The sequence below is a fragment of the Carettochelys insculpta genome, chromosome 1 (genome assembly GCF_033958435.1).
Source record: "Carettochelys insculpta isolate YL-2023 chromosome 1, ASM3395843v1, whole genome shotgun sequence".
In the NCBI taxonomy this organism is placed as follows: Eukaryota; Metazoa; Chordata; order Testudines; family Carettochelyidae; genus Carettochelys; species Carettochelys insculpta.
The window spans coordinates 167,795,990-167,818,937 of record NC_134137.1 but is presented as its reverse complement, the minus strand read 5'-3'; the positions used below and the strand labels follow the sequence as shown (position 1 = coordinate 167,818,937).

Sequence of the window (22,948 nt, the reverse complement as noted above, 5' to 3'; positions counted from 1 at the left end):
TCCTTCCCCCCTCCTCGTCTTAGGTACTAGTGACAACTGGTAAATGATTTTGCACAGATTATGGTAGTCTTGCAATAGCATAGTTTAACAAAACCTGTAGAGCATCCACACTAAAACTACGTTTTGTTGACATACTGTCAACAGAACTTGTCACTTTTGGCAGCAGCCTTCTGCCTCTCTACCCTGAGGCAGAATGCATTTCTCAGCAGAATCTGTTGACAAAAAAGAGTGTGGATGCTCTGGGGTCCCTCTGTCGACAGAGAAGACTTCTGGGTCACCGCACAGCCCTGTCTGCTGTACTTCTGGTTGGCCGTTCTGTCGAGAGAGAGCCAGGCAGTCCAACTGCTGTTGACAGAGCAGACTGACAGAGGGATTCACTTTTGTGTGTGGCCACGATCTGTCAATGGAAGTTTAGCAACATCTGTTGAAAGATTGCTTTAGTGTAGCTATATCACCCAAGGCTACTAAACTATCAAAGACACCTGCTCTAATGCCAGTCTTGGTGGCTGGAAAAGGTGCAGTCAATCTGGGCCTGATCCAACACCCCTGAAATTGATTAGTGATCCATTTATCTCAGTGGGCATTGGATCAGGCAGGCATTAAAGCATGTACTTCCTGTAGTTTAGTAGTAGGGAAAGATATTCTACCTGTATCTCATGCTTCCTGCAGCCCCTGCTGGCACCACTGTACATTGATGCAAGGCTTGTTGTTTGGGGTGGGGGCAATGCTGCTATGAAGTGCAGTGCCTGCTTGAGGCTTGCAGTTTTGAGAGGGGGGGAAATGCTGCCCCTTGCTCCCCCCAAAATATGCCCATGTTACAAAGTGGGGGCATAGCCCCCAATCTACTTGGTTTTGGCACTGGTAGCCCTCTTGCTGTGATAAATTAGTAAACCTACTGCATCCTTGACTTTTAAACATTTACAAACTTCAGTCTCTTCAGTATTACAGTAGAGAACATTTTAAAATGTCACCTTGCACAAGCAGAATCATTAGAGGAGGACTGGGTTAAAGTTACTGCATTTCATGAGCCTGAATTCCAAGGCCACAGGTGAAAGTAATGCAAATGTTCCTAAAGCCTTCACTCTGATCTTCTGTTTAGGTTTTTAGGAAATTATAGTTCCACATTTGAAATCATATCCTAGCTTTCAATCAGATCCAGAAAATTTCCTTTGGTAGTGGAGTGACTATGTTGGTAACCTGACATACAGATTACTGAAGAGGTACACATCTGACTAATAATTATATATCACTGACAGAGCTACAACTATCTTTTTCCTAGCAACAATGCTACATTTGAGGTGGAATGCAGCATATTAGGTTCCTTTCATAGCAGCCAAAACCAGAAGGCAGTGAAAGCTGTTGACTATTAGCACAATTCAAGAAGCCAAACTGTTTAGCAATTTGAAACGTCAAGTCTGTTTGATGCTGTCCTTCTGACGACGAAATGGAGATACAGTAAGTGAGAGACAGGAATATTTAATTTCAAGTTTTCAATTTAAATCATGATAGAATACTTAAGAGGTAAACAGGTCTTCGAATTCAAGCTCAAGCAGGCAATGCTCAGTAGTTTAGATAGGACCTCTTTTCATTAATTGTTCAGAAGAACATGTATTGTGCTGTCCCTTCTGGGAGATGAGTTATTAAAGATCAATTATATTTACCCCTTTTTAAGAATTTAATATTATGTAAACTGTGAATTTAAATTCCATTACATAAACTGCTGCTGATTTGCTTAAGTGAACATCATCCTGTTTCACCAAGCTGCAGAATCTTACCCAACTAAGAAGAGAGTCAAGCTTGCAGTGTATGTGAACATGTGACAAACTGTGTGCCACACTGAAAAATTTAAGATCTATGACTCAGTGTGAAAGGATGGAAACAGCTCTGAACATGGTGCTTTTTGTTTAGAATATCACTAAATTCAATCAATGGGCCCTATGAGAGCCTGATGGAATGTTAGAGGCCAAAAGGTTCTGTGGCAGTTGGAATGTGACGATTGATCGGAGGGGGTGGAAGTAACAGCAATGAGGGGTACCAGAGCTGGCTGGGCCTGCAGCCCAGGGGTACATCTGCACAACTTTGGGGGTACATGTTGCTGTTAGTACATGGCTCACTACAGCCTCAAAATACTACCTACCTATGCAGCTATACTACCTTATATTAGTGAGTGTTCTGGCGTGGTGTTCGGGAAAACAGTATGTGACGTCCTACCACAAATTACCTGGTCCAAGAATTAGACAAGTGCACACTTTCCATACCTACTTGTATATGGTAGCATTAGTACCAGTTCTATACCACTCTTAGCTTTGACAATGCATAATGCCAAAAAAGCAAGCTTCCCACTCTGCTTGCACTACTGCTAAGAAAAAAAAAAATCAACCGGACAGAGCACAGATAGAGTACTTAGGCCACCTGATCCATGCTGTTGCACAGCTGTGCTTTCATCTACTAGTCATCCAGGTAAAGGTTTTGGTAAACAATACAGAAAAAAAACATGGAGCAGCTTTGAATACTTACATCACTACTGGCTTCTGAAATCCTTTTGGTGTTAACTTTCAAAAGAAAGAGCTCTGTGCATGAAACCCACTATGAAAGTGGTCAGTAGCATCACAATTTTTTATATATAGGGAAAACAGGCACAGTGATGGGAGTGATTTACCCCAGGTCATCCAACAGGTCAGTGGCAGGAAACAGAAGCCAGAGCATGTATTTGGTTTTGTAAGAGGGCTTAATGTAGTTAGGTACACTTAGCCTTCTATGTTTTCTTGGTTTAGCATAAGTTCCTCAACATAAAACTGAGCTATAACTACAACTTAACACAACTCTGTAGAAAAAAATAAGTGAACTCCAGAGCAAGTGTAACTTGTTCTGTTTATTGAAGGATTGAAGCACAAGTAATAAAAATGGAGTCCAGATGAGTGCCAGTTATTGGTCCACTTTCACCACCAAACACAGGTGTCTGAATAGCTACAGCTATTAATGTACATGGAAATGATTAGAAGCATCATAATATAAGCTTCTGAAGTACATAACATTAAACTTTAAGCACCCAGGCTACTTCTATATTTGTAGTTTCCTGACGGTATAGACCAACCACACCAGTGTTCTTACCTATCATCTCTCCAAGGTCCTTTTAAAATGCAGCAGCGAACTGATATTAAGAGCTACACCAAGCCTTACTTTGATTATGGTTCATGGTGGTGGCTGTAATATAAAGCTAACCCCAAATAGTCTTTCAAACAGAACTGCTCTTGTGAAAGTATTCCTGTACTGAAGTTTCACATGAATAGGCCCTATAATCTGTTTTTCCCTGAACGCTACATGTACCACTAGAAATATTTACATCAACATAAACATTTACATCTGGTTCATAATATACAACACAGCTTAACGAGAGTTTATAATTCTCCAGTGTAAAAAGTTTAAATCAGAAAGCTGCTCTCAGTGCCTTTTCCATACACACAATATAGGGTATATTTCTAAAATTCATTTGTGTTACCAAAAAGGAATGAAGTTATGTAGTTTAGTAGTAATCAGGCCATGATTTTATAGGAGATTGAAGATTCAGCTTTGAGAGTTCACTCTGGTATATTAAAGAAAAGAAATGGTGAAATAAAAATACCTTTAAAGTCCACATTTAACCATGACAAAAATACTAATTCTTCCACATACTTCAGAGTTGGTCATACTGTCTTCCTTGGACTGAAGTTCAATCCATTCTTATCTTCTGATTTGTCATTCTGTAAATAATGCTGTCATAGCCAGGATCCATGTTCCAGAGGTTGTAGGAGATTACAATCACAGCTAATGCAAGAGCTATCATGAGCCACAGAATTATGTTAAAGACCACAGCATAGTTGAAGTTGTATGCATATCCTAGGTTATATGAGGTGCTCTGCAGTGGAAGAAGGAAAGTATGGTTTAAAGTGAGACACCTGGAGGCTACCAGTCTCAATGATCCTGAAGTCAGCATTGATGTAGAACATATTCTGATTACATTAACACTCAGACTGTCCATACCACATGGACATTTTGCACAGGCAGTTCTGGAATTACTGGGACTACATACTAATGTACTTAACTGACTGGCATTATAAAATAGATACTACTAAGTCATGATTTCACTTGCTATGTTTGTTCATTATGCCAAGTGCCTAAGCTGCCAAAAGTTTAAAAAGATTGCTACAACATCAGGTCAATATTTTAGTTCCACTAAACGGAACAGACTGTTCACATTATTAGTACCTTATCTGCAGAACAAGAGTTTTAAGTGTATTCACTACCTGTGAAGACTGGAGAATGGATCGACTCTTCCTCACAAGAGGAGTATCAAACGTTTTTGCAGTCACTACCTCTACTACAGCATTCCCACCATAGAGATTATACATCTCATCTGCAAACTGAAAGAGCAATAATAGCTTAGTTTCAGATATATGCAATGGTTAGAAGTTACAAGAGTCAGATTGAGAAACAAAAGATGAACCAAGGAAACAGATCAGATGCATCTGCTTTCCTTGAGCAGGCTGCCAGGTGTGGCTTTTATTTAAACAAATGTCCTTCAAGAACTGAGAACTTGGTAGTATCCAAAGCCTGATGCTAATATAGTGAGGCAAAATTCTAGAGCCTCATCTGAGGAAGTGGGTCTTTGCCCACAAAAGCTTATGCTCTAAAATATGTTAGTCTATAAAGGTGCCCCAGGACGACTTCTTGTTTTTGAAGATACAAACTAACTTAGCTACTTCTCTGATATTTGTAAACACAAAGTATCTGCTTTAAAAGTAATTCACCAGGACGTACTGAATTACATTTAATATTACCCTCTGACTCCTAAAATGTCCTTCCAATACTTTTCTTGCTGAGGAATGACCGAACTACAGTAAACCCTTGATTTAACGGACACCGATATAATAGACTTTGGAAATAGGGAGTGCTGTCTGTCAGCCCCCGCCCCTCAAATAAATGGCAGAGACTCAGCAGAGCCACCAATAGGGCTGGAGGAGCTGCTGGAGCAGCTGGGGCTGAAAGGGCCATTGGGGTCAGAGAAGCTGAATTAGGGTGGCTGCAGCAGAGCGCAGGAGCTCTCCTCCCCCACCCCCATGTGCATGGACGTGTCAGTGCCTGGCCACCGCTGACTATGATGGCACCGAGCAGCAGCCAGGGTGGCGGAGGCTGATGCCCACTGGCAGGCTGGGGGCAGCCCTGCTCTACCTTCCCATGGGTGGCTCGGAGCTGGGGGCCAGTGGAGCCAGTGGAGCCAGGAAGTGGAAGGAACCAGGCCAGCATTCAGCTCCTCTCCTGGTAACTGGGAGAGGGAGACAGAAGTTTGAGGAGGAAAATGGGTCAGGAGTGAATGATGGGCTGGGAAGGTCAGTGCATCATCATACAGTACAACCATTCAGATATAACAGACTTTCGGCAGTAAGAGACACCCCTTGCCCCCATTAGTTCGTTAAATCGAGGGTTTACTGTATACAAGTTGAATTTGATAACTGACTGAGGATATGTCTACGCAGCAGCCTTCTTCCAAAATAATGCTGCTACACACAAAAAAAATGCATTTCGAAATAGCACTTACCTATTTCAAAATATAGCATCTATACCAGTGGTTTTCAACTAGCGTGCCATAGCACACTGGTGTGCTGTGAGAACTGTCCCAGTGTGCCCTGAAATGCTGTCAATGCTCTTTGCAGGACCATGGGGAGAGCAGGGGGAGAGGAGAAGGAATTGACAACCACACTCCAGCTGGGGTACAAGCACCAAGGCTACCTGAGTCTCAGCTGGCACAGGGTTCCTCAATTCCGCCCTTACCTGTTCCCATAGTGGCCCTTTGCAGACTCACCGTGAAGAGAAATGCTGAGCTCACAGGACCCCATTTGCACTGAGAAGCAGCTGAAATGCTGCTGCCCAACCCAAAAAGCTGGTAGGGAGCCCGCCCCCACTCCCTGCAGTGGCAAGGGTGAGGGCAGGAGCCTGCTGGAGCTGGGATGCAGTTTCAATGCCACATTATAGCTCCAATGGGCTGGTAGGGAAAGGAGCCTGCTTTCAGTGGTTACTTGTTTACTCAACATCCTTGGCATGGCATGGGATAATTCTGAAAATGCATCTGTGCTTGCTGTCTAAGATGGTGTATTCTGTGGTGGATCTGAAACATTAATGAATTTGATCCTTGTTTAGATTGCTGTATGCAATACTATGTTGCAAACCTCTCTAGTGAGATTGTGAGCATAGTAAATGTAAGCAAATATGACGTTTGTCAGCAATCGATTTGGCTGAAAAAGTGGGTGTGCCATGGAATTTGGTCTACACACACAGCCTATTTCAAAATAAAGCCATTGGACGCACTATGGCTTATTTCAAAATAGGCTCTATTCCCTGTGGCTGTTTCTACACACGCCACTTTCTCCAAAAGTGACAAAAAACAGCCCAAAATATGCTGATGAGGCGCATGTGTAAATTCCCAGCACCCCATTAGCATACAGTCACGTGATTTGGACTCCAGAAGACACTCTTCCAGACTCCAAATCACGTGACCTTATGCTAATGAGGCATCAGGAATTTACACATGCGCCTCATTAGCATATTTTGGGCTGTTTATTAGCATGCCACTTTTCAGAGAAAGTGGCATGTGTAGAAACAGCCTGTCTTAACACCTATTTTGAAACAGCTATTTCAAAATAGGCGCTATTCCTCATAGAATATTTTTATTCATTAATTTCAAAGTTTTATTAATTTTATTAACTTTATAATTTCAAGTTAGCTGACCACTATTTTGAAATTATTTCAAAATAGTGGTTACATTGTGCAGATGCTAGGATAGTTATTTCAAAACAACAGCTGTTATTTCAAAGTAACTTTGCTATGTAGACCTGCCCTGAAGGACTAGAGTTTACCCAACTAAGAGACAGCAACACCAACATGAAGGAGTGGCAATTCACAGCAAAATGTTATATGACCAAATTGACGTTGGTGTTCCGCACTTCTGTTAACATAAAACCAGTACTTGCGTTTCTTCAGGATGCACATTCGAACTGTTACTCAGATAGGTTTTCCAGAACAGTGTTTATGGAAGATCTCTGCTTACCTTTTGCAGAGAATCGGCAAGAATCTGAGAGGCATCCTTGAATTGCTGAGAGTCTTCCCCATACCGTTTCCCAATCTCTTCCAAGCCAGCCAGTTCCAGTGAGTACAGATCTGGAGAGTGATCCTTTGCCAGATGCTTGTGTCTTGACAGCTTATGGGGGGGGGAGGGGAAAAAAAAAAAAAAAAAAAAAGAGAACCACAGGGGAAAACAGTGCAACAGAAAAAATGGGTTAGTTTAAATACTTGGTCTAATGAGATTTAAACACTGATTAAGTCAGCTTCATTTTTGCCTGACATATTCCATGCAGACTTGAAAGTTTACTAGAAGTTGCCATGGATCAGGTCAGTGTCTACATCTGTCTACATTATCTTCAAAATGGGAGGTAGGGTAGCAAGTGCTTGGGTAAACATATACCAAAGGTTATTTTAAAGGGTCACATGCAACAAGAGAGTTACCATTCCACTAAAAGGGGTCTCATCCATAAACTTAAGGACAATCTATGATTTGTCAAAATCCTAATTCTAAGACCGCTATAGTAAACAGTGAGCTTACATAACAGCATGATGGAAAAGGCATAAATTCCATGGATACTTTTGGTTTCCTGTGCTACTGAATTTACCTTTGCTGTGAATTGTATTAACATGAAGTTTATTTTTTCTGCTGCCAGGTATATAAGCAGTACTTCTTCAAGATGTGAAGCCTAAAGTACTTGATTGCTCTCCCATGACCACAGGATCTGATCACCTCACAATTGTCAAGGAATGTACCCCAGGACTCTTGTGAGCCATGAAAGTGCTATTATCCCTGTTTTGCATCTGGGAAATGGATAGCAAGTATGTGACCTGCCCAAAATTAGACAATCTGTAACAAAGCAGGAAATTGAACCTACCTCTATCAGTGCATTTTTTAACCTCACCTTTCTGGTTGTGATATTTGGCAAATCTTCAGAGATTTAGTGTCAAAAGTGACCATCACGATCATCTAGAGTGACCTTATGCACATTGCAATCCATAGAACTTCACCTAGTCACCTCTGTAATAGACTCTTAACCTCTTGCTGAGTTACCGAAGTCCTCAAAACTTGTTTTAAAAGACTTAAAGTGACAGAGAACCCATCATTTACACTAATTTAACTCTGCAAGTGGCCCATGTTGTACAGAAAGGCTAACCCACCCCCAATGGGTTTCTGCCACTCTGACCCAGGAGAAAATTCCTTCCTGAGCCCAAATACGGTGACCAGTTAGACCCTGCCCATATTAGGAAGATCCATCAGCCACACACCTGGGAAGGAATTCTCTGTGGCAACTGAGGGCCTCCCCATGTATTGTCCCATCACCATTTGCTGCTAGCAGTCGCAGATTGGTATAATAAGATGGTCTACAATGGCACTTGACCATCCTCCCCATAAACTTATCAAATTCAGTCTTGAATCCAGTTAGGTTCTCAAATTGTTAGAAACAGTCATCTAATTACAAGCCTAAACTTATTAGTGGCCAGTTTATATCCATCTGTTCTTGTGTCATCTCTCTCCTCACTCTTCTTTTTCTTCGGCTAAACAAGCTAAGCTCTTTGAGTCTCCTCTTGTAAGCTAGAGTCTCTATTCCTTTGATCATGCCAGTAGCTCTTCCTTGAGCAGAGGGAAGGAAGGTAGCTCAGAGGTTTTGAGCACTAGCCTGCTAAACTCAGGGTTGCGAGTTCAATCCTTGAGGAGGCCATTTAGGTGTCTGGGGCAAATAGTTCGGGGGGGGGGGAGAAATCTGTCAGGGATGGCACTCAGTCCTGCCAAGAGAGCAGAGGACTGGATTCTATGACCTCCCAAGGTCCCTTTCAGTTCTCTCTCTATTTTCAGTATCTGCTCTATTTGAATTTATTCTCTCAAACACAAATTCATCAGAACTTCTTCCTTCCAGGGGAGGAAGAAATAGAGGGTCTCTGAGGAAATATAAATTTTATCTGAAAAGTCATGCTTACCAAGCTGGCAATATCATGTAGGACTTGTAGTTCTGACAGAAAGAGCAGGTCAGCCTAAGAGAGAAATAGGTACTTGTTGAAAAGAAACTGATAATAATGCAGACTCATTTTATTGCACAGCTCAAGAGACTGCTACTGTAAAGCAGCAGCTTTATGTTCTGTAATGATCAAACAATTCAGGAAAGCAATGAATCAGTGTTTCCTTGTATTTTAAGTTAAATATTGAGTGGGGGGCCAACTTTATCCTTAGACAACAAGGAGATGAAAAATGGATGAGACATTTCTTAAACTCAACTCATAAGCAGATCAAAGACAGTTTAATTAAAGCAATAGTCATCAGCAACTGTTTCCTACCTCATTGTTTCTGCTGAGGGAGTTGAGGGGAAGAGAACTGAGAATGGAGTTATCCTGGAAAAGGCGGTTCCGTAGTTGTCGCAGTGTGACTGAAAGATCCTCAAATACAGAGTTTGCCTTTCCTACCATATACACTCTCTGTAAGAAGAGCCATTAGTCATATGAGCATAAATTCAGTTTTAGGTTTTTCAAACTTCATAGATCAATTTCACCACACATGCAAATGCTCTCAGAATCAAGATGTTCATACAGCCGAAGGGTTTAAAAGCACATCAGTTCCCAGCTGTATGGTTTAACTCATATTTCAAATGGTTTAGGACAGGGGACTACAGCCAAAATAGCAAGAAGAGCCATTTTTTCAAATTCAGTTACAAAAAATCAATACTTCAAGAGCCGCAATGCATGGGAATAGGAGAGTCTTTAATAAATAAGGTCAAACCATACTTTTTGAACCACTCTTTTACAAACAGCACATACGATTTGTACCAGTCAGCAAGTTTAAGTTATTTACCACCCTCTCCACCCCCTGGCTTAACCCCCTCAACCCAAACTGCACCCTCCAGGCTTAACCCCTCTCTTCTTCAAACCCACATCCCCACCCCCAGGTTTAACCCCTCTCCACTCCAACCCCGCCTGCATCCCCAGGGTTTAGCCCTCTCCATCCCAAACTCACTCCCCATGCACAACCCAGGAGTAACCTGCCTCAGCTAGGTGAGTTCCTCTAGCTGAGCACGTGTGCATGCTGCTGCTTCCCCCCTCCACCCCTTCATCCTTCTCAGTGGGGCTGAATGGCTCCAGCAGGGGCAGGCTCAGACACTGCCTCCCTCCTGCTGCTCCTCCCCTGCCGCCTCCTTGGCAGGGCTGCGTGGCTCCGGCAGGGATAGACTCAGTGTCGTCCCCCACCGCCCCAGCTCTCCTGCTCACTTCCCCCACATGCAGCACAGGTGGCTCCCTGCCCTGCCAGGCTGAAATAATGGAACTAAATTTAAATTGGTTTAACAGCCGGATCCCTCCCCATGCACTGCCAGCTGTTCAACCAATTAAATGTAGTGCTGTTATTTCAGTGGAGGCAGGGCAGAGACGTTCAAGAACAGTCAGCAGCAGAGGCAGCGCCCAGAGCTGCAAGAGACTCCTTAAAGAGCCGCAGGTTGCTGACCCCTAGTTTAGGAAATGACTCAATACTCACTTCCTCACTGGGAGCCAACTGCAAGACTACAGGAGTCTCCTCAGAGAACAAGGTGTGAATAGCATTTGCAACACTGTCAAGACTGAAAGGAACAGCCTGAAAAACAATAAACCTCTCATAAGAAATTCTGGCCACAAAGGGACCAAACGAAAGCAACATGTAGCTAAGAATAGAAATGCCTTGGGAGATAAACTGGGACTTTGTTTTATACATTGTATACTCAAGCCATGCACATTTATACAACAGCCTGCATGCAGCAAGTCTTAAATGATAAAAGTGAAACATTTGTCTAGATGGACTGAGGGCAGGAGATCAGCATCTTAATAAAGATTTTCCCCAGGACTATGTCTATACTAGCGAGTTTTGTAGACAAAACAGAGGTTTTGTCAACAAAACTCACGGAGCATCTATACGCAAAATGCAATTTGTCAACAGAAACTGTGGACAGAAAAAGCTATGTAGACACTCCAGAGGCCCTTTTGCTAACAGAGCAGATCAAAAGATCAGTCTGCTTTTATGTGTAGACACCATCTGCTGACAGAAGTTTTGTTACAACATCTCTTCTGACAGTAATGTCTATGGACAGATGCATGTAGTGTAGACGTAGCCCAGAAGATTAGGAAAAGGGAACAACTTTAGAGCCCTTTGTTAAATACAAGTTAACTGTGTAAATCCTTATTAAAAATGAGGATGCATAAAAGTAAATGAATGCACACTATATTCCTCCTACAGCACAGATGTTTTCTATAAAAGAATGCCAGCTCATATGCCCATGTTAAATCTACACCCCATGCTAGGAAATTCAGAGGAAGGGTTCCCAAAGCAACCTTGCTGTGGTAGAGCTCATGAATTCAACACTAGACAACATGACAAAATATAACATGGTTAGTTCCGTCAAGATAAAGGACATTCTTTGAGGGATGTTGGAGAATCATGTAGTCTATTAAGACAGATGACTATTTTATAGATTAGTATTTTGTTCTCAAGAACCACTCAACTTTACAAAGTTTTAGTCACTCTTTCACTGTGATGACTGAGCAAAATAGTAACTACTTCATCACCATGATAAAAAAAATGAAGTAGTTGGTTTTCTAGCTACACTAAAACCATTTCAGTAAGACTTTGAAAAGGCTGACGTCTCTTTTCAGGTTTTCTGAGATGTTTCACTTCGAACTTCAAACAGAAAATTTTTCCGACATGGAAGAAAAAATAGGTGAAATTGATTGAGAGAAAAAGTTTAGACATAGATATGTGAATGAAAATTGAAAGCTCTTTAAAAAAAGAGTTTGTTAGATGGCCAAACACACCTAATCAAGAGGATGACTTTATTTAAAAGCACATCCTGGTTCAGTGGCAAAGTGATGGCAACAAACAGAAATAGAATAGCAAAAGAATAAATTAGAAGTTATAAGGTACAGAAACTTTTATAAGGGTAGGTAAAGATACTGGGGGAAATCTGGCTGGCAAGGCTAAGGACAAAAGAAATTAAAGTTTATTAGGAATAATAAATTCTACTAATGGAATAAGCCCATTACTGGACAGATGGTTAAATTGTTAATTATGGTATAAGTAAAATATTTCCATTCTGTAGTTGCAAGCAGCAGGATGATGCACTCTTATCACATAAGAATGATGAAGTAATTTCCAGTACATTAGTAACTTAGGAGAATGTTAAAACATCTTCTACTTGAGATAAACAATTTTTAATCACCAACCCTAAATTACATGCACCCAAGAAGCCTGAAAGAGTTCACTGAGATCTGGTTTGCTATTATTAGTTTTTAATAAATCTTGGTGTGTTGGGGAAGTGACAAAAAACTGGAAGAAAACTACTGTTGTACAAATATTCAGAAGGAGCACTGGATGATGTTGCTAACTATCTACCAGTCAGCCTGACGTTAACTCTACGGAAAACAATGGAAGTCAATACAGGATTCAGCTAATCGAGGCTAGGAATATAATTAATGCCAGATCGGAAATTCAATTTCATTTTTTAAATGAAAGCAGAAGTTTGCTTAACTGTACATTTATAATATACTTAGGCTACGTCTACACTTGAGAAAAACTTCCAAATGGCCATGCTAATGGCCAAATCAGAGAATACTAATGAGGCGCTGAAATGAACATTCAGTGCCTGATTACCATGCTGCCGGCCGCAGCACTTATAAAGTGCTGTGTTTTGCTCGCTTGCGGCTCATCTACATGGGGTCCTTTTTGAAAGGACCCTGCAAACATCGAAATCTCCTTAATCCTATCAACTCAATTTCATCAAAACAAGACTAGATGCCTTTCTGGAAGATATGTTTTGTCAGACACAAGTTATTGGACTGTATGCAAGGGTAACTGAGTGAAGTTTACGATCCTGCAATATCTACGATGTCAGAATCAGTCTAATGATCTCTTCTGGTCTTAATTCTCTGAATCCATAAGAAGCGTGTGAAACATAAAATGCATAACTGGTGAAAGGTTAGCTATCAGCAGTTTTGTTTTTTTTTAAAACACAAAGCAATGCTTTCCAAATTAAGCAGAAGTATGAGTAACACAATACAATAAAAAATGCAGATTCTTACATTTTCAACAGGGTAAGAAATTCCATCTTTAGGCATCGCCAGCTTGTCTACCCCCTTTACAGTCACGAGAACAGTAGCTCGAGGACGATGAAATATATCGCCCACAGCAAGTCCAGGCCAGGAAAGATCCTGGTAGCAAATTTAAAAACAAGAACTATTGCTTAGCTTTTAAATTAAAAACACAGATCAAACTATATCAAATGGTTAATTGTAGAGAATATGCTGTGCTATCACTGAATCTTGGTAGGAGAACCCACAGGAAACTTAGTATGGCACCTAAAAGCTTGAAAAGATCCTCCATCCTGCAAAAATGTGTTTTGTTTTCTTTTTTTATTTCCAAACGTGTTTTTTGTCTAGTGAGAAAAGGCCCTCCGTAACATTGTAAGAAAGAAAAAAAATGTCATTCGCATACTGTGCAATGTTAACTTATTGAACTGATTATGCAGGTACCGAACCAAATTTTCCAGCCAAGACTGCTATATTCCAGAAGATTCACTGAGAGGGTCTACTTACTTGTAATATAAAATGCGACTTCCTATGATTTGATGGAAGCAGCAAGCTTCTCCAATGCGCGACTAGCTTGAGTAATATTTTACTCAAATACATACTCGTTACAGACCAATAATATTTAGTCACAATGACAAATACATTGGCATGATGTTTCTCATAAAACTATAAATAAAGGTTAATGATTCTGACATTTTAGAAGAAGTAATAAGGCTCTAAAGCAGTGGAAGTTCTGCAACACAGATATTCTTTGTCACCTTATTAAGACCAAGAACTGGGTACATCTTGCCTGTAATTGTATATCAGCAAAATTACCAGTCCAAGCACAAAATATGTACTCATTTGCCATTTGTCACAACAAAAAATTAAGGATTTTTTCATGCAAAAGAAAAACCTTAATGCAGATGTCAATTTTACAAGACTAAACTAAATGCTTTTTTAATTAATCATCCATATATTCCTTATGGAGGACAGAGAAATTAACTGAGATCCCCACGAACAAAAAAAAAACAAAAACAAAAACAAAACACAAAAACAGACACACTACTTTTATCCTCTACTACAGAGAGAGGACTGCAGAGGGATTTGTTTTGGAGACTCCTTTTTTAACATTTCAGCAGGTTCAGTGAATATAGAAATTAAAATCTTTTAGGTGTTTCAGACTAACGGCGCATTAGTACACACACTGATTACTTACAAAAAAAATTTTTTTTTTGAATGCCAGAGTCTGAAGAGGGAAACCCTTAAATCTTCTACAATGCAGTTTCTATTCTCCTTGATTTTGATATCTGTCAAGATTGCAAATTAAAGCTCCAATCCTGCAATGAGCTACCCAAAGCTGCAGAACTTTGCCTGCATGGAGTCCGTTATAGGATCAAAGCCTTAATCATGATACAGATATCTACTTTCACTTTGTATATTTGTTTTTCTGAATGGAGGATCCGGCAGGTTCTCTTTCCCCGCTCTTCTGACATTTTGTCCTTTCTCAAGGGGGAAAAGGGAGAGTAGCTAGTTCTGGATGGACCCAAGAGACCTCACAGTTAAAGATTACCTTGCTTAGAAGAAGGAATAATAGACTGCTCAACAGAGCAAGCTTTCCATTTCATATCACACAAATACACCAGCAACAGCAGAACGGTGAAAATCAAGATGCCTAGTTTGCCAAAAAGCATCTGATTTTACCTTGTGTCTCAAGTGGACATTCAGCGTGCATAGTTCATAATCAATCCTGCTCTGTTTAATGGATAAACTACTGAAACTATTCTTAAGAAGTTTTGCTCTTCACTTCAAGGCAGTAAGTGTTAGCAGGGCATTTTCATAGCCCAGAAGACAGAATACAAATGGCACGTAGATTACTTTATTATTAAACATTTATATTGCAGTTAGGCCTTTAACAACAGTTTCACTGTAGAAAAGGCTTCTGAATTTCCTCTTAGAAATAAAGGCCGCTAACACATTTTGTACCACAACTAAATTTGAATTCTACATTTTATAGTTTTTTTCCAAGACGAAAACTGAAACATACTTCTTCAACAGAAAAGCCCATGGATAATGCTGCAATGTCTGGGATCCGCTCCCCTGGTACTGGCCAATTTCCATCTCGGAAAACGACAGACTGTGGTGATCGTAAGACACTAAACTCATCACCAGAGACACCTAAAAAAGAAATACTATTGACAAGAGATTCTGGTAAAGCATGAGTTTCTTAAAACCCCATAAGCAGACATGCATTCCAACAATCTCTTCCTGGTTCTCAGCTTTCCAGTGCACATATCTACCAAATAAAAAGAGACAGCTGAAGAGAGCCTTCAATTTCAATATATTAGGATGCAATGGTAAATTCCAGTACAAACTTGTGAATAGACAAATTTAGGTAGCAAACAAAATCAAGGCACACAAGCATGAAAGAGAGTCTACTAGTAAATTATTCAATCAGATATACCATTTTGACCTTGGAAAAATGAGAAGGCCTGTGGCACCTTGTAGACTAACAGATTTATTGTAACATAAGCTTTCATGGGCAAAGACCCACTTTGTCAGATGCAACTTTGCCCATGAAAGCTTATGCTCCAAGAAATCTGTTAGTCTACAAGGTGCCACAAGACTTTTTCCTTGTTTTTACAGATACAGACCAACATGGCTACCCCTCTGATATATTTTGACCTTACAGGAGGGAGAGGCTACGCTCCAAACCCTGGTTCATTATCATACATTTCAGGCAGGTGTTGACAGTAAATACAAGCCACATTAGGACATATTCACATCAACAGTACAGAGTGCATCTCAAAGATGTGCACCTATACAAACAAAATTTCATGTTGTTGCTCTCAAAACACTGACAAGCAGAACAGGTCAACGTACAGGCATGTTTGCCAAAAATTCAAGCACTTTAAAAAAAAAAAAAAAAAAAAAAAAGAACACAAAACCAACAGTAGCTCATCTTGTTGACCAGCTGCAGTTGTAAGAGAGTAACAACCCGCATTTATAGGGACTGTTTTTCCTGGGTCATGTGGTGGGGGCAAATTATAATCACATTAATATGCTGCCATGTACCTGTGACTTTTTTTTTTTTTTTTAAAACTAGTTTACAGGTGAGAAACTACTCATGCAATTTACTCTGGATAGTTTGGCTTAGATATAGTATTTTAGAGAAGAAGTCCTGTAGCACTTTATAGGCTAACAGACATTCTGGAGCATAAGCTTTTGTGGGCAAAAACGAAACAGATCTTTGCCCACAAAAGCTTATACTCTGGAATATCTGTTAGTCTATAAGGTGCCATAGGACTCCTTGTTGTTTTTGAAGATACAGACAAACTCAGCTACCCGTCTGATACAGTATCTTAAAACTGCTTCTTTTTTAAATCCAATTTTCCTTGCTAGTTTGACAGACAAAATTAGTTAAGTTACTTACTCAAGGTCACAGTAAACCAAAGTGCATCTGAACTCAGGACCCAACCATGTTTCCTGCTACACTGTAATCATCTGACCAAAAATGACTCAGTGGGCTATGCAGTCTGTGAAGGGTGGAATAGTTTTGAGTGGCAAGCCTTCAAGGATATTGATATCCAAATACTGAAGGGTAATGTAATCATAAGGAGTCACCTTATGGCTCAGGTGGTAACTCTTTGTTGGACCAGAAAGTTCTGGCATTAACTGCATTGACATTTTGGGTCACACCCTATGACACTGATGTCCAACTTGCGGCCTTCAAGGGCAGCTATGTGAAAGGAGAATGTCTGGCTCCATAACTATTACATTTTGAAGTAAGTCCCTTGGTAAGCCAGAAAGGTGGGGAAGTGGCCCCCTAGCTGCATCTCGGAGGAGAGTGGGGAACGCCCCCAGCAGCTGCTGCAGAGACGGGATGGGGCATTAGAAGACATTCCTGCTGCCTAAGGAGCCAGCAGGCGCTAGGATCCCGGGGACACCGCTAGAAACCCCGCAACAAACCCAGGCCCGGCAGCCCCGGCGTGCGGTCGCTGAGTCCAGGGGGCTCCCCGACGCATCTGGCAGCCACGGAGCATCAGCCGCGGCGGTGCCCAGCGACAGGCAGGGGAAGATCCCTGATTCGGAGAGACGTCACGGGTGCGGCGTGAGCTGAACCCACCAGCCCCGTCAATCAGCGGGAGCCGATCACTGACCGATCGGCGCCGCCCAGCGGGGCCTGCGCCTAGACCCTGCCGCCAAGCGGCGCCGCGGCCGGACTGTCACGAGCCCTTCCGCCCGCCGGCCCCGAGCTCTGACGGCAGCGCCGCGGAACCAGGGCGCCGGAGGCTGTTCACGGGGAGGCGGAGGCGGTTCAACCGCTGCCCGCCTCCTGCTCCCCCTCAGCGCTACCGCCCCCCTCCCACCCTTTCCCCTGGCCGGGCGGCCCGGCTCACACACCCCACACCTTACCCGGCATTAGCGCCGCCGCCAGGGCCCAAAGCAGCATCCCGGCCCGCCCCATGGTTGCCCTGCCGCCACCCGACCGCTAGCGACTGGGCAGAGCCACTCTAGCTCAGCGCACTCGGGACACAAACCCCGCCCCTCCTCTGTGCTGATTGACAACCCCGTCAGCTACTCACACAGCGCCCATCTGACCGTTCCGAGGGTTGAGGGGCGGGATTATGGTTGGAGTGACTGGGGATCTGACCACTCATCGTGTGAGAGAGCTCTTCGGCTCTCCTTCCTTCTCCTTAGCGCGCGACTGCCCCGGAACTGACAGCCCCGCCTCAGGTGAGGGAATAAGGCGGTGCCTTTCCTTGAGTGACAGCCGACTTGGCCGCTCACACCGGGAGGGCATCTCGTTTGGCAGATTCACTACCACGTGTGCGGGGGTTTCTCCACCGAGAGGTGGGTCGACCTATAAATGACAACTGGATGGACCACTCACAATACGGGAGATCCGGGCAGCTCTCCTACCAGTCCCCCCACTCAGTTTACGGCACGTGACAGGCTTTGAAAGCGGGGCATTAACTTGATTGACAGTGAAGTTGACCATTCGCATTGTAATGTTGTCCCACTCCACTCTCTTGTGCGGAGAGCTGAGCTGAGTATTTGCCGCGCGGGAGTGTCCAGCCGTCCGGAGCCTGGCTCTGCAGCCCGCTGAGGGCAGCTCCTCTCCGCTCCCCTGAGAGGGCTGCTTGCCGTTGCTTTTCGGCACCGTTGCCGTATGGTGGGCCTGACTGCAGCGAAGGGCAGCGGCAGCCAGCTAGCGGCTCCCCATTGTCCGCCTTTGCTCCTGGCTCTGGCCGCTCTCTGGATGCTGCGGTAGCAGGAGCGCGCTGGTGGGGAGTGTAGTCCCGTGCTCTTGGCGTTCAGAACAGCTGTAGCAAAGGTTCCTAAAGCTCACGGGTTTGGCTAGTGCGAAGGACTAGTGTTAGGTGTGACTATGGTGGTGCATTCGTTTCAGCAGTGTTGGCTGCCCTAAGGCTTACCAGCACAAGATTTCCAAGACCAGCATCTGATGAAGTCAGTCTGTGCTCACGAAAGCTCATGCTCAGAATTTTTCTGTTAGCCTATAAGGTGCCACAGGACCCTTCGTTGCTGTTACAGATCCAGACTAACACGGCTACCCCTCCGATACTCAGCACCAGGTTGAAATAAGATCTAAATGAGCTTTCCACTGGCAAAACAAACCCGCAGTCCTAAAGACTAATGAAATAATTATGTTGTTAGTGTTTAAAGTGCTGCATGACTGGTGGTTTGTTTGTTAGAATGCAGACTAACAAGGCTACCTCTCTCTTCCTAATCCCACTGACCGTCAGTGACGAGCTGGGGAAGAAAAGCCTTCAGAACCTGGCTGCATTTATATGGGGGACCATGGATGTTGCCGGACTAGAGATTTCCAGTTTGGGGAGGTGCAGCCTGTGCTGATAAGCAGATTTAAGTGTTTAGACCTGCGTGAGACAGTGTTTCTGTGGAAGACTCTGTCCAGACTACATTAGCGGGCCATGAGCCTAAGCTATGCAACTTCAGCTATGTGAGTAGTGTAGCTGAAGTCAACGTACTTAGATCTGCTTGCCGAAGTATCTTCACAGCCGTAAATTGACAGCTGACACTCCCATGGACTCTGCCTACTCTTCTCATTTTGATGGTGTCCCAGAAGTGACAGGTTGAGCACTAAGACCTAAGGAAGGAATTGTTTCGCCTTTGTTCTTATACCTGCCACCCTGGACCTGGGTTTGGATCAGGGTTGTGCAGTGATAGAGGCTTGTCCTCTAGGATTCCTGCTTCATTTATTGTAATAGCTGGTATAGAAGGTGTACAACAAATGAAATGGGCTCCCAGGAAGAGGAGGAGGATCTGATGGATAAGGCAGCTGTATTCTGCCCTGGCAAACTGGATTCTTTCTTTGTCTGTGCCACAGAGTTGCTGTGCAGGGCATGGCAAGTCACTGAAACCAAACCTTTCACAGGTGGTCATGACAGTAACTGTGTGTTTTGGATTTGTAAAAATATTGATCCCTCACAGCTGCAATGGAGGACTCCCGAAGCTATGCTTTGAACATTTAAATGCGTACAATGCTGAGTGCTCTGTCAAGTCAGGCCCTCAAGTCAAGCACTCAAAATTGGTGGATATTTTGATGTTAATCACTGTGTCTCAGAATAACACTGTTGCTTCACAGAGGTGTTGTGAAAATAAGCCATAGATGTTCCTGAAGGCCTGATATACCACAGTGATGAGCAGCATAGAAACTGCCATGAGAAAGTTAATAATGCTGTCTTCATAGCAGCATTCAAGCAGCGTGCAGTAAACAGGTCCTGGGGCCACCCAGTGAACAATGAAGATAATACAAAATACTGAATCACTGCTTATTGAGTGAGCAACATCCACCCTGGTCACTAAATGAGGAAGAAGTTCTGTGGAAAAAATAGTACATGGTTGTGTAACTAACAAGTGTATCCTGACAGAGAGGTAGCCGTGTTAGTCTGTACTCCAACAGAACAAAGCAGCAGAAATGTACTGCTTTAAAGACTAACAAAATGATTTGTTCAGTGACGAGCTTTTGTGGGACAGACCCACTTCTTCCTAGTACATATGAGTAAATGGCTTGAATAAAGATTGCCTGTGCAACTTTCATTCTGGCATGTCCTCAATATCGCGTGCTTGACTTATAAACTGTAGTGCTCTTATATATATACACACATGCACACTCAGCCCTCGTTAAACGAGTATTTACTTCCGAGTATTCACTAACGAGGGATCCATCAGATACTTACCTTTGTTCACTAGACGAGTGAACTCCCCCAGCTAATACAAGCCTGGCCCCACTCCCCGCAGACCCAAACTGCTGCAGCCTGAACCCCCGCCAGCTCCATGGCCCCAACCTGCTGCAACCTGAACCCCCCACCAGCCCACAGCCCCCCGACCCGACCTGCTCCTAACACCCACCTGGGCTGGTCCCGTATCCCACTCTGCTACGTAAGTTACCACTGGTTCAGCCTGGAGGAGCTGCTGGGTGGGGCGGCCACATGCTGTGAAGTGGCTCTAGCCACGCAGTGCAGTGCCTGTGGCCATGAGGTCAGGCATCTCCAGCCATGCTTTGTAGCTCTCCACAGACCCTCTGGCCCAGCCCCCCCCAGGCTGGCTCGCTCCCAACATTCCCACAGCCCACAGCACGCCGTTGCCTGGACTGCAGCTCTGCATGTGCCCCCCGGCCCAGCCCAGCCCAGCCCGCTCCCAACACTCCCCTGGCCAACAGCTCCCCATGCACCCCCCCAGCCTGGTCTGCTCCCAATGCCCACCTCAGCCCAGTCTTCAAACCTCCTGGCCTGCTGCACTCCCCCAGGTACCACTGGTGTAGCCTGGAGGAATGAGCCACCTCCAGGGTTTAACGCTCCCTCCTGCTCATGGCCCCAAACTGCCCCCAGCATTTAACCCTCTCCACCCAACCAAGGTTCACTTCCCTTTCAAAAGCAGCACCACATGCTGCCGCTCCTTCCCTGAGTTTGGAGCACTAGGAACCAATCAGAGACTTTTACATGTATTTTAATGGTAATTTAGTGTCCCTCTTATGAGTTTTCGCATACGAGCGGAAAGTTGGGAACCAATTGTGCTGGTATAGCGAGTGATGAGTGTATAGATATATATATAGAGAGAGAGAGTGAGGGAGACAGAGAGAGAGAGAAAAGCTGGTAATCTAAACTAAACAACCAAAGGGCAACAACGCCATAACGGGATGCTGATGTGTGGAGAACGATAGCTCAATGAGCTGTGTTTTGAGGGGAGCCACAAACCAGCAAGAGGGTGCTTGGGGAATGAGAATAGGTGGTCCAAGTGGAAGCTGGAAACATGGAAGGAAGCACAAAGAGAAAGAAGGTTGTGATAAAGAGGTAGGGAAAAAGTTGTGTTTTTGCATTTAATCTCCCAGTGTCCTACACAACTGTTGTGTGAACGTGGGGGCCAGGTGATGTTGCTTGAAAGATCAAAATGATGCTAACTGACCTGTGACTGTTCCTTTTTTTTCTTCGTTGTAAATCTATGTGACTAGTTAATATTGTGAGATTGCAATTTTATTAGGAGTCTCAAGATATATTTCTGTTTTATTAAAGCCTCAACTCCTGAAGTCATGTTAATATGTACAAATCTCCTAATAAAGAGTAGCTCAAAAGCCTCTCTCTCACTCAGCAACAAAAATTGGTCCAATTAAAAGATACTGCCTCACCCACCTTGTCTCTCTTACAGTTTGGGGCCAACATGGCTACAACCAACCAACCAAATCTCAACTTTCACTTACAAAGAAATGTTTCAAACTTTCAGGTCTTTATGGTTGCAGAGCAGAGCTTGAAAATATGAATTCTAGAGGTTGCAAATCCAAAAGAAAATAAAAATTACCTAAAGTTATTGCTTTTGGGGACACCTTATAACTTTTATTCCAACTTCATTACCTTTTGCGGTTTGGTTAATCATGTTTTCAGTGGTTAATGTTGGCACTGCTGATAACTTACTATCCTACTTCTGGACATAAGAAGGAGAACACAGGCTGGTATCTGGCAGTTCTGACCTCTTCTCTATTTTGTTTTGTCTGGATTTATTTTCCTTCACCTATCATAATAGAAACATAGTTTAGAAAAACTTTCTGTTTCACATATACTGTGTCTTGCTCTTGTGTTTACTGTTTGTGTTTGTTTCTTCCAGGAGAAAATATTTTAGCAAAAACAAATTCTGCTTTTGCTTACCTTTTATACCAGTTTGCACTATTTAAGGGGAGCCTGTTTGTCAGTGAAGCCCACTATGACTATATCTACATGTCAGCGTTATTTCGAACTAGGCCATTCTGGAAAAGCTTATTTCAAAGTAACACAGCTACACACAAGAATGCCTTTCAAAACAGAACCCAGCAATTTCAGAGTAGCATGTCTGGACATATAGTACCTATTTTGAAATAGTGCCATTGGAGGCAATTATGACTTATTTCGAAATAGAGCTATTCCGTCCGTGTCTAGACTTGGCCAAAATTTCGAGAGGGCCATGCTAATGGCCAAATTGGAGAATACTAATGAGGTGCATAAATGAATATTCAGCACCTCATTAGCATGCTGCTGGCTGCTACACGTCAAAAGTGCCGTGTTTCAATCGTGTGCGGCTCATCTACATGGGGCCCTTTTCGAAAGGACCCCGCAAACATCAAAATCCCCTTATTTCTATCAGCTGCCACAGCCAGCAGCATGCTAATGAGGTGCTGAATATTCATTTCAGTGCCACATTAGTATTCTCCAATTTGGCCAGTGGCCTGGCCCTTTCAAAATTTTGTCCAAGTGTAAACATGGCCCCTGTGTCTTAACAGTGCCTATTTCGA

General features: G+C 43.2%; 1 protein-coding gene and 1 long non-coding RNA gene across 2 annotated transcripts; one reads left to right on the top strand and one right to left on the bottom strand.

The window, feature by feature from the left end:
- Positions 1-2,854: 2,854 nt before the first annotated feature.
- On the bottom strand, positions 2,855-17,690 carry ATP6AP2 (ATPase H+ transporting accessory protein 2). The gene is made up of 9 exons (XM_074994963.1): positions 17,563-17,690; positions 15,194-15,324; positions 13,162-13,290; positions 10,592-10,687; positions 9,406-9,543; positions 9,052-9,105; positions 7,082-7,231; positions 4,284-4,400; positions 2,855-3,895 (listed from the first exon to the last, which is right to left on the bottom strand). Exons 1-9 carry the CDS (start codon positions 17,612-17,614, stop codon positions 3,710-3,712), a joined length of 1,053 nt encoding a protein of 350 aa, XP_074851064.1. The 5' UTR covers positions 17,615-17,690; the 3' UTR covers positions 2,855-3,709.
- On the top strand, positions 7,066-7,965 carry LOC142013498 (uncharacterized). The gene is made up of 2 exons (XR_012645663.1): positions 7,066-7,179; positions 7,749-7,965. It is a non-coding gene; the product is annotated as an uncharacterized LOC142013498 (long non-coding RNA).
- Positions 17,691-22,948: the final 5,258 nt, after the last annotated feature.